We start from the raw sequence: 14,300 nt of genomic DNA, 5'->3' as shown, positions 1-14,300 counted from the left end.
CGTGACGTCACGGCAGCCGCGAGCCCGCCGCTTGGCCCGGGCCCGGTTGCCGTGACGTCACCGCCGGGGCCGGGCGCCTCCCGCCGTGCCCCGCGGCCGGAAGTGGCGCGTGCAGGGAGACGTGTCGGAGCGGCGGGGCCGGAGCGTGAGCGCGGGACACCGGGGGGACAGCGGGGGGATAGCGGGGCACCGGGCAGGAACGGGAACCGGGGGGAGAGCGGGGCACCGGGGGGGACCGGGAACCGGGAGGAGAACGGGACACCGGGGGGACCTGGCGGGAACCGGGGGGAGAGCGGGGCACCGGGGGGACCAGGCCGGAACGGGAACCGGGGGGAGAACGGGACACCGGGCAGGAACGGGAACTGACGGGGAGAGCGGGGCACCGGGCAGGAACGGGAACTGGAGGGAGAGCGGGACACCGGGAAGGCCCAGACAGGAGCGAGAACCGGGACACCTGGGGGCCCGGGCAGAAGAGGGAACCGGGGCACTGGGGGCCCAGACAGGAGAGGGAACCGGTGGGGGCCCCGGGCAGGGGCGGGAGCCGGTCCGTGCCGGTACAGCCGGACCCCCGCGGGATGCCAGCGTGCCCGTTCCCCCGCCCGCAGGATGATCACGGACGTGCAGCTCGCCATCTTCGCCAACATGCTGGGCGTCTCGCTGTTCCTGCTCGTCGTGCTGTACCACTACGTGGCCGTCAACAACCCCAAGAAGCAGGAGTGAGGAGCCCGGGGAGCCCGGAGGATCCCGCCCCGCCATGGCCCCGCGGCGCCGCCGCTCCCGCCCGCCCCGCCCTCCCCGCCTCCCTCCCGCGGGGCCGCCCCGAGAGGCGCGAGCCCGAGCTTCTTCCAAACCGGCTTTAACGGAAACACGCTGATACACGACAAAACCGTGTGACGTTGTGACCAACCCCCGGGGCGGGGCGGGTTCAGCGCAGCAGCAGCGGCGCCGTGGGCAGCAGCCGGGCCAGCGGCGATCGGTGCTGCGGGGCCCCGCGCGGGGACAGCCCCGGCGCCGAGCAGGGCCGCAGCAGCTCTGCCGGCGCTGCCGCCGCTGCCCGGTACGGCGGGGCCGGGGCTCGGGCCGCCCCCAGCACGGGAAGGGTCCCTCGGTGCCCGGCGCCCTCGCGGGGGGCGCGGGAGCCTCGGGGCAGAGCCCTGCGGGACAGAGAGCGGTGTCGGGTCGGTGGGCACGGTGCTGCCAGCAGCCAGGGCTGCGTGCCCACCCAGCTGCCCCTGCCTCCAGGGGCTCCGGGATGAGCCCAGAGCTGGCAGCAGCACCTACCCAGGCCTTCCTGGGGCTCTCCGGGCATTCAGCTTCACTGGGAGCACCTGTGCAGAGGGGGAAGGGGATCAGTGCCAGGCCTTTGTCCCCCTTTTCTTGGGGAAAGGGGTGTGGGACAGAAATACCTGGCAGAGCCCCACAGCTGGGGAGGCTCCCAGACCCACAGGGGCTCCCAGCCCGTGGGGCAGCCCCCCAGGGGCCCACCCAGCAGAGCCATGGGGCACAGGCCCTGCTGCACTCCGGTCCCTCCCTGCTGCTGCCCCCGGTACCTGCAGGAGTGTCCCGTCCTGGAGCTCCTGCTCGCCTCGCTGGGCCTCGCGTGGCTCGTGGCTGCTGCTCAGCGCTGCCCGGGCGCCCTTGGGCACAGCCCCTGCGTGACAGAGGAGACAGAGCTCAGCCCTGCTGGCCAGGGCTCGGTGCCACGCTGGAGTCACCAGCTGGGCTGGGGCCATGGTGGGGCACAGGGCACAGCCTGGTGGCACGGTGCCCTGCAGTGTCCCTCCCTGCCAGCTTTGCCAGGGCCAGCTCCCAGCACCGAGGGGTGGCCCTGGCAGTGGGATGGGCACAGAGCTCAGTCCCAGATCGTGCTGCCCCTGCAGAGGGCTCTGCCCCAGCTCCAGCCAAGCTCCTGCCTTGGTGTCTCACGGCACTGGTGTCACCATGCTGGCCAGGTTTAGCCAGGAGAGAGGAGCTGGGGGCACAGCTGTGCCCTCTGAACCCGGCTGTGTCCTGGGGCATGGGACGTGCTCAGCCAGGGGAGCTGGGGGGGTGTTTGGGGCCTGGCTGCAGTGACAGCACTGAAGGAACACACCTGAGTTGCCTCAGTTCCTGCTCACCTGGTTAAAATCTTTATCCCAACCCAGTTACCTCTCCATCCCACTGAAGAAGTGAGGTGGGCACAGTGCCCACTGGGGTGAAGCCAGGGCCTGTCTGCAGTGGGACACGGGGAAGGAGGGAGGGTGGGACAAGCGCAGGGCAGCAGGGTCTCCACCCTATCCCAGCTCCAGGCACCCTCAGCTCCTTCCCTGCTGCCTGGGGTGGCACAGCCAGCCTGAGGGCACCAGCACAGCCCCTGGAAGGCAAAGCCAGGGCTCAAAGCACCCCTGGGCCCTGATCCCCCTGCAGACACAGCAGTGCTGGCAGTGCTGGGCCCCTCGGAGGTGGGGAGAAGATGGTGGGAGAGCTGGGGGAGGTCTGGAGTGGCCAGGCTGGAAGCAGGACAAGCTGTGCCAGGGCAAGGGGAGAGGGGGAGGTCTGGAGTGGCCAGGATGGAAGCAGGTCAGGCTGATGCCAGGGCAGGGGAGGAAGAGCCGGGTCCTGGTCCCAGTGCCAGGCAGCATGAGGGTGCAGTGTGCCATGGGGCACTCACTCTGCTGGAGGAGGCTGTGCCAGGGGGAGCACAGGAGGCAGCAGAGCCCAGCCAGTCGCTCCTGGGGACACCAGGGACCAGGCTCTGCCCCCAACGTGTCCCTTCAGGCAGGGATGGGGTCAGGGCTCGCTCCAGGCAGGCCTGGCCAAAGGAACAGACAGAACAACGGGCCCATGAGAACATCAGCCTTTTATTTCCTCCCCACCATGTTCTCATGGCAGACAAGACACAGTCATGACAGAGGGCTGGGCAGCAAACCCCGAGCACAACACGACCGACGGACACCAGAGGAACACAGCTCAACACAAGCACAGCTTCAGGCACACAGGGGGCACCTGCCCCAGCTCACAGCCCTGGGCACTGGGGGCTTTGGAGCACGGTGCCCCAGGGCTGAGCCCCACAGTGGATGTGGGCACAGGGCTGTCACTGCCTGCCCCCCACGGCCCTGAGCCCCTGCCCCATGGTGGCAATGCTAGCACAGGGGGCACAGCCAGTGTCCTGCCTGACTGTGTACCCGCTGCAGCACATCAGCCCCCACCAGAGAGGACTCTGCACGTTGGAAACGCCCTGGTGCCCCCTGCCAGCTCACAGCTCACAACCTACTGTTGCCCAGCCAGTGCCTAAAGAGGAGAAAGGCACTTTGGTGTGTCCCTGCTGGCCTCAGGAATGCTTGGGCGCAGTGGGAAGCTGAGCAAAGGTTTTCTGTGCTGGCTACTCCACAAGCCCTTTGGTCCTGGCCCTGGAGGGGGACATCTCCCTGCAGCCCCAGTGCCCAGGGATCCCCACATGCCAGTGGAGCAGGAGCTCAGCTGGGCGGTGCTGTGCCAGCCCAGGCCCCTCACACTCACGGGTGCACACAGAGCCGCTGTCACTGTGCCAGGTGCTGAGCCCCTCAGGGCCGTGGTGCTGCCCAGCAGCTGGACAGGCGCCGCAGCAGGCGCGCGAGGGCTCCCCAGCCTGGCTTACCTCTGCCCGGGGCCGGGCTGCTGCCGCCACCCCCGGGGCTCTGCGGCACGGCCGGGGGCCTGGGGCTGCCCAGGGTGAAGCTGGGGGAGGCTCGGATCCGGGGGGAGTCCTGCTGGCTGCCCCCGCTGCCAGCGGTGCCGCTGCTGAAGCTCCTGGCACGGGGCAGCGCGTGGTCAGAGGCCGAGGTGGGCAGCCCCCTGCAGGGGTGAGACAATGGGGGTCAGCCCAGCATGGTGAGGGGGCTCCCCCTGCAGCCTCCACCCACCACCACAGCCCAGCAGCGAGGGCAGAGCCCTGGCAGAGCCCTGGACTCCTCCTCAGGAGCTGCTGGGGACAAGGATGTCACCAGGACTGTCCCTGAGAGCCCCAGTGCCCTGCGCTGTACAGCACTGTACCGCCAGCGTTGTCTCAGGGTTCCTCACCCCCAGTCCCAAACCAAGGAATTGCTGAGTTTGGAAAAGGCCTTACCCACCGTGGTGTCCAAGCCTCCCCCAGCACTGCCCAGGCCACCACTGACCCATGGCCCAAGTGCCACATCTACAGGGCTTTAAATCCCTCCAGAAATGTTGATTCCACCCCTGCCCTGGGCAGCTGTAGTGGACAACCCTTTCCAGGAGGGATTTGTTCCCAATACCCAGCCCAAACTTCCCCTGGCCCAGCCTGAGGCCATTTCCCCTTGTCCTGTCCCTGTTCCCTGGGAGCAGAGCCCGATCCCCACCTGGCTCTGCCCTGCTGTCAGGGAGCTGTGGGGAGGAGAAAGATCCCCCCGAGCCTCCTCTTCTGCAGGCTGAGCCCCTGTCCAGCTCCCTCAGGTGCCCCTGAGCCTCCTCTCCTGCAGGCTGAGCCCCTTCCCAGCTCCCTCAGGTCCCCCTGAGCCTCCTCTCCTGCAGGCTGAGCCCCTTCCCAGCTCCCTCAGGTGCCCCTGAGCCTCTTCTCCTGCAGGCTGAGCCCTGTCCAGCTCCCTCAGGTGCCCCTGAGCCTCCTCTCCTGCAGGCTGAGCCCCTTCCCAGCTCCCTCAGGTGCCCCTGAGCCTCCTCTCCTGCAGGCTGAGCCCCTTCCCAGCTCCCTCAGGTCCCCCTGAGCCTCCTCTCCTGCAGGCTGAGCCCCTTCCCAGCTCCCTCAGCCTGTCCCAGCCCAGCCCAGTGCTGGATGTGATGCAGGAGAGACCTCCCAGCTTCCTGGGGCAGGCAAATCCCAACCAGCTCACTGCAGGGACTGACCCCCGCCGTTCCCAGGGCCGGGAAGAGCTAGGGCCAGGGCAGGTGACCCTGGCAGGTGACTCACTTGGGGACATTTATCATGTCTAAGTGCCGTTATCCTGCAGCTCCCACGCTCGCCCCAGCCAGCCCTTACGTGGAGCTCCTGGGGGGGGTCCTGGCACCTCCTCTCCTCCGCGGGCCCCCGGCGCTGCCGCGCAGCCCCCGCACGTGCTTCAGCATCCAGGCCCGCAGGTTGCCCAGGCACGTGTGCTCCGAGAGCACGATCCGCGGCCAGGGGTTGCACTCGGCCATGTCCAGGGCTGCCACCGCCAGCGCCCGGCCCACCTGCCGGGACAGGGGACAGGGGACAGGTGAGGGGCATGAGGGGACAGCAGGGTGGGGCACAACCACGGGGCACAGGAGGAACAGCAGAGTGTGAGGCACAAGCAGAGGGCACAGGTGAGGGGCATGAGGAGGAACAGGACAGGGTGGGGCACAGGTGAGGGGGCTCCGGGGGACAGGAGGAACAGGACAGTGTGGGGCACAACCAAAGGGCACAGGTGAGGGGGCATGAGGGGACAGGAGGAGCAGCAGAGTGTGGGGCACAAGCAGAGGGCACAGGAGGAACAGCACAGTGTGGGGCACAACCAAAGGGCACAGGTGAGGGGGCATGAGGGGACAGGAGGAGCAGCACAGTGTGGGGCACAGGTGAGGGGGCACCAGGGGACAGGAGGAACAGCACAGTGTGGGGCACAAGCAGAGGGCCCAGTGAGAAGGGGAGCACAGGAAGAGGGGAAGCATGGGGGAAGAAAGGGGGACACAGGGAAGGAAGGATACAGTGGGGGGGCACTGGGGAGAGGAGCACTAGTGAGGGGCTCACAGGGAGAGGAAGGCACCAGGAGAAGGGGGCACGAGGGGAGATGAGAGCACCAGGAAGGAGGGATGCCAGGCAGGGAGAATGCCAGGGGATGGGGGCACTGGGGAGAGGGGCAGCTCCCCAGAGCCTGGGACAGCAAAGCCCCAGCCCCAAGCGCAGCCCGCCCTCGGGATGTCTGTCCCCCTGCAGGCCGCCCCGGGCCCCGTACCTGCTCGAAGAGGTCCACGGTGTAGCGGGAGGGGAAGTTGGGCTGCGGCGGGGGGCTGGCACGGCCGTTGTCATGGCAGGCCCCCGGGATGCTGTTCACCGAGCGCCCCGTGTTGTAGTTGCACTCCAGGGTGTAGCTGGGGGGCAAGGGGGAGCCCTGTCACCCCACAAACCCGCAGCTGGGCTGGGGTTATCCCGCATCATTCCCCTGGCAGAGCCACTGCAGCAGATTCAGGGCACTGGAAAGGGGGTCCCACTGCACCAGGGAGGGGGTCCTGCTCCAAAGGACACAGAAGTGCAGGGAAAGGGGCAGGGTTTTGAGGAGAGCCCCCTCCGATGGCAGGAATGGCCCACGCCGTGTGTGGGAATGCACGGATGTACCAGAGATCAGCAGGATGGGAATTCGGGATGGATGTCTGAGGGTGGCACCCAAAGTGCCAAGGTCCCTGTGAGGAGACCTCTTGGTCACCTCTGGAAGGTGGTGGGGAATGGGGGAGTCCCTGATGGGTAGAGAAAGGGAATTATCAACTGTCACCACCAACAATCCAGGGAGTGGGCAGCTACAGCCTGTCCCTGACCCTCAAGGTGCCTTGGAGCACTTCCTCCTGGAGGAGGAGGAGGGATGGAGAACTGTGGGCTAGGAGCTGCCAGCTGGGATGGCTCCCATCTGTCCCACTGGTCCCATCTGTCCCACGGCACAAAACCTGAGCAGCTCTGGCCCAGTCTGCCTGGGGCCCACACGAGCACTGGGAGCACTCCCAGCACATTTTGGGATGTTGCTGTTGGATCAACAGCCTGGGCTGCTCCAGGTCAGTCACAGAGCAAAGCTCCCCAGTGAGCCAAGCCCAAAGCCCACGTGTGTGTGTGTGGGTGTGCGCTCCTGTGGGGCTGCAGTGGGCACAAGGCAGCAGCTGAGCACACAGCAAGCGCTGAGGAAACTGAGAGAGCCTCTGCTCTGTGGCTCTGGCTGCCTCACCCCCGTGGGATGTTCCCAGGAATATCCCATCCCCTGTGGGAGAGGGATGGATCACAGGCATCCCCAGCTCACGGGATCAATGATGGGCTGAGGATGGAATCTCTCACACAGCCACGGCGATGCTGTGCCCACTGCAGTTCTACTTAATTACAGCTCAATATAGCCAGGAACTGTTGGAATTCAGGACAGCCAGAGGGATGTCCAGAGGAAAGAGGAGAATTGCCCTCAGAAAGCTGAGCAAGAACAGGGAGCAGCAGCCAGAGCAGCTGCAGAGGGGTGGGGAGGAACAGGAAGGAAAGGAGCCTGGCTGAGCCTGCATCTCAGGAACACGGCCCAGCCAGGCCCAGCCTCTGCTGACCGCCCTGGGGCCACGCAGGTGTCTGTCCCACGGAACTGTGTCCCCTTTGCCCACATCCCCACCCGCTCTGTGCCCTACCTGTGGATGATGCCCAGGGCCTTGTAGATGGCCACGCGGCCGCTGCCCTCCTTGGACTGCCCGTCGCGCTTGTCCCGCGCGTACATGTTCTTCTCCGAGAAGTTGCAGCCCGTGAAGTCGAAGTAAGGGGAGTTGAGGGAGATGAGCTTGGGGAACAGCATGTTCTCCACCTGCAGGGGGCAGGGAGCAGCAGGGCTGAGCGGGGGCCCTGGCTGCTCATCCTGCTCCAGTGGGAGCAGTGCTGAGCACAGGGTGGCACCAGCGCCTGCTCTGCCCAGCTCCAGGGTCTCACAAGCTCCAGCTCTGCCCAGGGTATTAAAGGAATGTGCCCCCTGTTGATGGAGTGACAAAACTGTCCTTTGTCCCCTTAAAAAGGAAAGAAACCCACAAGTTTCTCTCCTCAATTAGGTGAAAAGACACTTCATACGACCTGGGGCACCTCACCTCAAACTTAAGGACAGCCAATTGGACAGGAGCCAAAAAGTCATACCTGAGCAATAGAAAAAGAAGAGAACATAGAAACCAATCACTTTTGTGAGGTGTTTTACTAGGGGCAAGAACCTCTTGCACCTGGCTCGGTTTTTCTCTATAAAGAGTTTTGTTATTTTGCCTTTTATGAAAACATTTTTGTTTCCAACACTACCACAGAAGCCATCCTACTGATTTTATGCCTTCTGAGGTAGCTGAGCTATCTCAGGTGTGACATAGATCTCCAAGAGCTGATGAGACCTGGCTGGAGGAGACCCACACTTCAAGGGCATGCTGCCCACCCCCCCAATGGGCTCTCCTGACAGCCAGCTGGGAGCACACCCTGCTGACCCTCACCAGCTCCCAGGGGGAATCTGAGACCTCCTGCTGCCCTGGTCACCACACTGGGGGAGGACAGAGAGGAGGAGGAGGAAAGGAGGAGGAAGGAAGGAAAGGAGGAGGAAAAGGAAGGAACTGTGAAGGGATTCCACGCCCCTCTCGCAGCAGCAGGAGCACTGGGGCCCCTGGGCAGAGCAGCAGCCCCGGGTTTGGGCGGTGCCCTCACCTGGTCGTTCTCGTCGCTGAAGCAGTTGCCGTACATGAAGCAGCCGCGCTTGGAGGCGTGCCCGTGCAGGTCCACGTAGTAGGCGAGGCCACTGTCCCGGGGCGCGATGGGCTCTGCGGGCTGTGCGGGCTCAGCTTCGGGCACGGCGGCCGGGGCGGGCACCAAGGGCCCCTCCTCACAGCGCTCGCTGCCGGGGCTCGATGGCAGGATGCAGGCGGCTCGCTCGGAGCTGTCTGACACCTGGGCATCCTGGCCCAGCGCCCTAGGGCTGCCCTCAGCCGGGCAGGAGCGGCTGCTGGCCCGCCACGAGCCGGGGCAGTTGCGGAGGTTGTTGCTTTTGTCCAGCTCCGATAACGGGGCCTCCGCGGCCGGCACGGGGCAGTTGGGGGATTTCAGGCTCAGCGAGCTGGTGCTGAGGGGGGAGACAAACGTCCTCCAGTCCGGGGAGCCGGGCAGGACGCGGCTGTGCACGTGGTGGTAGAGCAGGACGGCCTTGGCGCCGTACACGGCGGGGTGCAGCTCGGCGTCGGGGTGCAGGTACTGCCGGTTCAGGTTCACCCCGCGCGAGTCGGTGCTGCGGGAGAGGCAGACACACCTGAGCGCTGCCAGGGCACTGGGGCAGCAGCTGGGGCTGCTGGCACAGGCCAGGGTAAGGGAGCAAAAGGGCCTTTGCATAGGATCCACGATGTTTGATTCCGCTGTCTGGTGAGATGTTCAGGTCCCAGCACCCACACACACAGAGGCTCAGTTTCCCTCTACAGGGGCCTGGGGGCTGGCCCTGCTCTTGGGGCAGTACAAAGGTAAGGGACGATCAGGGAATAGGGAAGGGCTGGCTCAGGGACATAGGAACAGGGGAAGGAGCCAATGGGGTCTAACAGCTCTTTGAGGGAAGCTTCTTGTGTCTCCCTAGACCAGGGAATGCCTCCCCACCCCAGGGTATCACACCCTGGCAGAGCTGAGCTCGCCTTGGAGCGCTGAGGGCTCTGGGCTCTGCCTAAAAATGCCAACAATGACCAGACCAATGGCCAGGAGCTGCCAGAGCAGTGACACTGCACCATGTGGCAGAGTCCTGCGCAATCCTCCCCAGAGACAGCAACCAGGAAGGGGCTGGAGCACCAGGAGAGGCTGAGGGAGCTGGGAAAGGGGCTCAGCCTGGAGAAAAGGGGGCTCTGGGGGGACCTTGTCACTCCCTGCAACTCCCTGACAGGAGAATGGAGCTATGTGGAAGGGCCAGGTTCTGCTCCCAGAGAACAAGGGACAGGACCAGAGGGAAGAGCCTTGACTTGAACCAGGGAAAGTTTAGGTTGGATATTGGGAACACTTTCTTCATGGTAAGGGCTGTCCTGCCCTAGCACTGGCTGCCCTGGGCAAGGGTGGATTCCCCATCACTGGAGGAGTTTAAAAGCCCTGTGGCTGTGGCACTTGGGGACCAGGGTCAGCTGGGCAGTGCTGGGTGGTTGGACTCCACAGTCTCACAGGGCTTTTCCAACCCAAGTGAGTCCAGGATTCCATGATTTTATAAATATTACAAAACCCATAGAATCAGCTTTCTGAGATCCCTTCCTCAGCAAGCTCACAGCCTCTTCCACATCTACACCATCAGTGAAGGACACTCCCCTTTGGCTCACATCTACCAACCAATACCCAAATAAACCATTCCTGCTCCTTTTCCTGGGGGAATGGTTTGACTCAGGGTCAGGAGGTTTTGCTCACATTCACTACATAAACCATTCCTGCTCCTTTTCCTGGGGGAATGGTTTGACTCAGGGCTCAGGGAGGGTTTTGCTCACATCTACCAACCAATACCCAAATAAACCATTCCTGCTCCTTTTCCTGGGGGAATGGTTTGACTCAGGGGTCAGGGAGGAAGTTTCCAGCCCCACGAAGGCCCGAGCAGGCTGGCACTCACCGGTAGTGGCCCCGCAGCACCCCGTCGGGGTTCAGCATGGGGATCAGCTTGAACACGAACATGCGCCGCAGCATCTGCGCACGGGGGTCCTTCTCCCGCAGGATGAAGTCCAGGAAGCCATTGAAGACAAAGCTGGAGGGGGTTTCTCCTGGGTGGACTCTGCTGCTGAGGAAAAACACCTAGGGACAAACAGCCGGGCTGAGGGGGTGTCCTGCCTGCCCTAGGATACCCCAAAAGCAAAGGGTCTCACAGACTTTGCTCCACAACCTCTGCCCAGACGCTCCAGCCCTTGGGGCCATAACGCCATTGTGGTCAGAGCCATGGGGGCTGCAGAAAGGTGTCACCACAGGGGCAGCTGGCCCCCAGCCCAGCCCAGTGTGGTGTCTCACCCTCTTTCCAGTGAAGCAGTGAGGCCGGGGTGTGCTGGTGTCTGGGAAAAGCTTGTCCAGCCGGGGCTCCCGCTTCTCCTGCATGCCATGGCACGAGGTGATGGTCAGCAGGTCCACACGCAGCTTGTCCAGAGAGTGGCACAGCAGCTCCCGGTGGTAATAGACCGAGTCCAGGGGGCTGGGGGGGAGAGGGGATCTCAGCCAGCCCCAGGGGCTCCCAGCTGGGCAGGAATGCTGCCCACACTCACAGCCCCGGGGGCTGAGCAGCCCCAGCCCCACAAGGAGCACCCCACATCTGGGCTGTTTGCTGCTGGACACCCTCGGAGCCTGCTGGGAGCACGAGCAGCCCTTCCTTCAGGGTGAGGAGGGGGGCCCAGGGTTGGGTTTGCCCTCCCCAAACAAACCCCAGCTGTGGCAGCAGTGGAGGATCAGCTCGGGCACAGCCAGACTGGCACAGAAGGTCAGGTCATCCCATAGGGGAGATAATGCCTGCCAGCAGGAGGGACAGGGCACTGAGGGACTCATCCCAGCAGGGAGGTGACCCATTCTGGCAAGAGGGATGGCTCCAGAACAATAGGGATCCTCTGGGTAGCTCAGGGCAAGCTGCTTGTGCAGAGCTGGGGCACAGAGGAGCACAGGCCAGGCAGCTCTGGGGAGGGCACAGAGACCCTCCTGCTGCAGACAGAGCTTTCCCAGGGGAAAAACCCCAAGCAGGCACAGCCCAGGAAAGCTGTGAGGGCCAGGAAGGCGGGACAAAGGCCAGGAAGGAGAAAGTGGGGGGCACACCTGCTGGGGGACATGTGCCTGCAGTCCTGGTAGCGGCGATCCAGCTCTTTGAGCATGTCCTGGCACTCCGTGTAGGAGAAGGGGTAGCAGAAGGCAAAGTAGGTGACAGTGCCACGCTCCAGGAAGCGGTGCACGAAGGACAGCACGAACTGCGCCTCCACCACCTGCCAGGGACACCAGGGAGAGGGCTGGGCATGGCCCGGGGGCAGAGGCAGCCCAGCACAGCCCCTGCTGCTCCCACAGACACAGCCCGGGGGCAGAGCCAGCCCAGCACAGCCCCTGCTGCTCCCACAGACATGGTCTGGGCAGACCAGCCAGCACGCCCCGCTCCCACAGACACAGCGGGGAGAGCCACCAGCACAGCCCTGCTGCTCCCACAGACACGGCCTGGGGCAGAGCAGCCAGCCCGCCCTGCTGCTCCCACACACAGCCGGGGGCAGAGCCAGCACACAGCCTGCTGCTCCCACAGACATGGTCGGGGGCAAGCATGCCGCCCTACAGCCCCTGCTGCCCCCAGACATGGTCTGGGGCAATCCAGCCCAGCACAGCCTGTGCTCCCACAGACACGGCCGGGCAAGTCCAGCAGCACAGCCCCTGCTGCTCCCACAGACATGGGCTGGCGAAGCCACAGCAAAGCCCCTGCTGCTCCCCAGCCAGCACACCTGCTGCTCTCCTCTGCAGCACAGGCACTGAGGTGCCCTGCCTTGGCTATACCCCTGGCACAGCAGCTGTTGCTGCTCCTGTTCCTCCCTGGCGATGGCAGGAACAAAGCAGCTGCTCCCCAGCCCGGCAGCAAAGCATGGCCGTGCCCCCGAGCTGGCCTGCCCCGAGCACAGACAGGGTCCCTGCCTGCACAGGGTCCTGCATGCACAGGGTCCTGCCTACACAGGGTCCTGCATGCACAGGGTCCTGCCTGCACAAGGTCCTGCATGCACAGGGTCCTGCCTGCACAGTGTCCTGCATGCACAGGGTCCCTGAATGCACAGACAGTGTCCCTGCATGCACAGGGTCCTGCCTGCACAGTGTCCTGCATGCACAGGGTCCCTGAATGCACAGGGTCCCTGCATGCACAGGGTCCCTGAATGCACAGGGTCCCTGCATGCACAGGGCACAGTGTCCTGCCTGCACAGGTCCCTGCCGGCTCTCACCTGGAAGCTGGGGCGCTGCTGGATGCGCTCCCAGCGCGGCCGCACGGGCAGCGTGCGCACGAAGGGGGTCATGCCCTGCGCGTACAGCCGGCTCTGCTTGTTCATGTTCAGGATGTGCAGCTTGATCAGCTTCCCCGGGGCGCCCCCGCTCACGCTGAAGTAGAACCAGGACCTGGCAAAGGGAGCAGCGGCGGCGCTCAGCCCCAGCCCGCGGCTCCCCGAGCTCTCCGCTGCCTCCGCATCCACAGGGAGCTGTCTAAGCCCCGGCGGGCGGAACCGGACCCCCGAACCCCCTCCCATGGCACCCCCGGCCCCTCTCCTCAGACCCCCGGCCCCACCGGGAGCTGTCTGAACCCCGGCGGGGCGGAACCGGACCCCCTGAACCCCCTCCCATGGCATCCCCGGCCCCACCGCTCCCTCCTCCCGAGGCACCCACCCCCATTCGGTACCACCGGAGCCTGTCAGACCCCCCGGCGCGGGCACCGACCCCCCGAGCCCCCTCCCAGGGAACCTTGCCGGCTCCCCCAGCCCCGCCGCCGCCCCTTCCACACCAGCCCCAAGCGCAGCGGCCGCTCCCGGGCCCCCGCCAGGACCTTTCCCGGGGAATGAATCCCCGCGGAGCCCGGCCGGTCCCATCGGCCCTTCCCGGTTCCCCGGCCAGCGGTACCTGTTGCCGTTCTCATACTCAGTGTGGGCGCAGTCGGGCCGCGTCCACACGTTGAACTCGTAGTCGGCGGCGGGCAGAGCGCTGCCGCGGGCGGCGGGGCCGCCCCCCGGCTCTGTAGGCCGCACCTGTTCCACGTGTGCCAGATTGCCCGAGTCGAAGTGGGAGCTGAAGAGCAGACCACCGCAGCGGATGTCCATGGCCCCTGGCATCTCCATGGCACGGCCGGGACCGGCATCGCCCCGGGACGGCCGCGGCACGGCCGGTACGGGCCGCCCGGCAACAGCAACGCGCGCGGCCATTGGCTGCCGCCTCCCAGCAACCTGCCCGCCCATTGGCTGGCGCCTCGGCAACGGCCGCAGCGGCACCAGGGCCGCAGCCCCTCTCGACCACACCCCTCTCTGGCAGAGACAGGCCACGCCCCTCACGAAGCAAACCACGCCCCAAGTTCCGCTGACCACGCCCCTTTGTGACCAGGGCCACGCCCCTCGCTGGGCTCCGCGCCGGCCGCGTCCCCAGAGGGGACCGGAGTGACCGGACAACTGGGTGTGTGAGTGGGCATTGGGTGTGTGAGTGGGCATTGGGTGTGTGAGTGGGCATTGGGTGTGAGCGGACACGGGGGTGTGAGTGGACAGGGGGTGTGAGTGGACAGTGGGGTGTGAGTGGACAGTGGGTGTGAGTGGACAGTGGGGTGTGAGTGCACACGAGGATGTGAATGGACAGGGGATGTGAATGGACACAGGGATGTGACCAGACATGGCTGTGCACAGACACACACACAGAGCACAGGTGTGCATGCAGGCACGGACACCCGAACGTGCCCACACACGTGGGGGTGAGCACAGAGGCACACACAGGTGCCCCTGCCCACACACACCTGAAAGAACACAGGCACTCCCGACCCCCGTGCACACCCCAACAGAGGTGACACACCCCAACAGAGGTGACACACCCCCACGGGTGACACACCCCAACAGAGGTGACACACCCCCACGGGTGACACACCCCAACAGAGGTGACACACAAACGTGAAGAGAGGCAGGGGTCGACCCTGCCACCT

General features: G+C 65.3%; 2 protein-coding genes across 3 annotated transcripts; one reads left to right on the top strand and one right to left on the bottom strand.

Moving 5' to 3' along the window:
- OST4 (oligosaccharyltransferase complex subunit 4, non-catalytic) lies at positions 1–886 on the top strand. Its single transcript, XM_064710027.1, has 2 exons — positions 1–145; positions 606–886. Exon 2 carries the CDS (start codon positions 607–609, stop codon positions 718–720), a length of 114 nt encoding a protein of 37 aa, XP_064566097.1. The 5' UTR covers positions 1–145; position 606; the 3' UTR covers positions 721–886.
- Positions 841–14,156, bottom strand: AGBL5 (AGBL carboxypeptidase 5). 2 transcript variants are annotated; one of them, XM_064710024.1, is made up of 13 exons: positions 13,244–14,156; positions 12,577–12,748; positions 11,429–11,592; positions 10,643–10,820; positions 10,254–10,432; positions 8,345–8,918; positions 7,312–7,481; positions 5,901–6,036; positions 4,970–5,160; positions 3,617–3,813; positions 1,551–1,651; positions 1,282–1,328; positions 841–1,154 (listed from the first exon to the last, which is right to left on the bottom strand). In XM_064710024.1, the coding sequence occupies exons 1-13, from the start codon at positions 14,035–14,037 to the stop codon at positions 926–928; spliced, it is 3,132 nt and encodes a 1,043-aa protein (XP_064566094.1). In that variant the 5' UTR covers positions 14,038–14,156; the 3' UTR covers positions 841–925. The 2 variants fall into 2 exon arrangements, 1 of the variants encoding a protein (XP_064566094.1); XR_010439713.1 differs by lacking the exons at positions 841–1,154; positions 1,282–1,328; positions 1,551–1,651 and having other exon boundaries at positions 3,690–3,813; positions 4,901–5,160; positions 13,244–14,153.
- Positions 14,157–14,300: the final 144 nt, after the last annotated feature.

This window comes from Zonotrichia leucophrys, chromosome 3 (assembly GCF_028769735.1).
Source record: "Zonotrichia leucophrys gambelii isolate GWCS_2022_RI chromosome 3, RI_Zleu_2.0, whole genome shotgun sequence".
Taxonomy (NCBI): Eukaryota; Metazoa; Chordata; class Aves; order Passeriformes; family Passerellidae; genus Zonotrichia; species Zonotrichia leucophrys.
The sequence above is the reverse complement of the archived record's forward strand: the minus strand, read 5'-3'. Positions and strand labels throughout refer to the sequence as shown.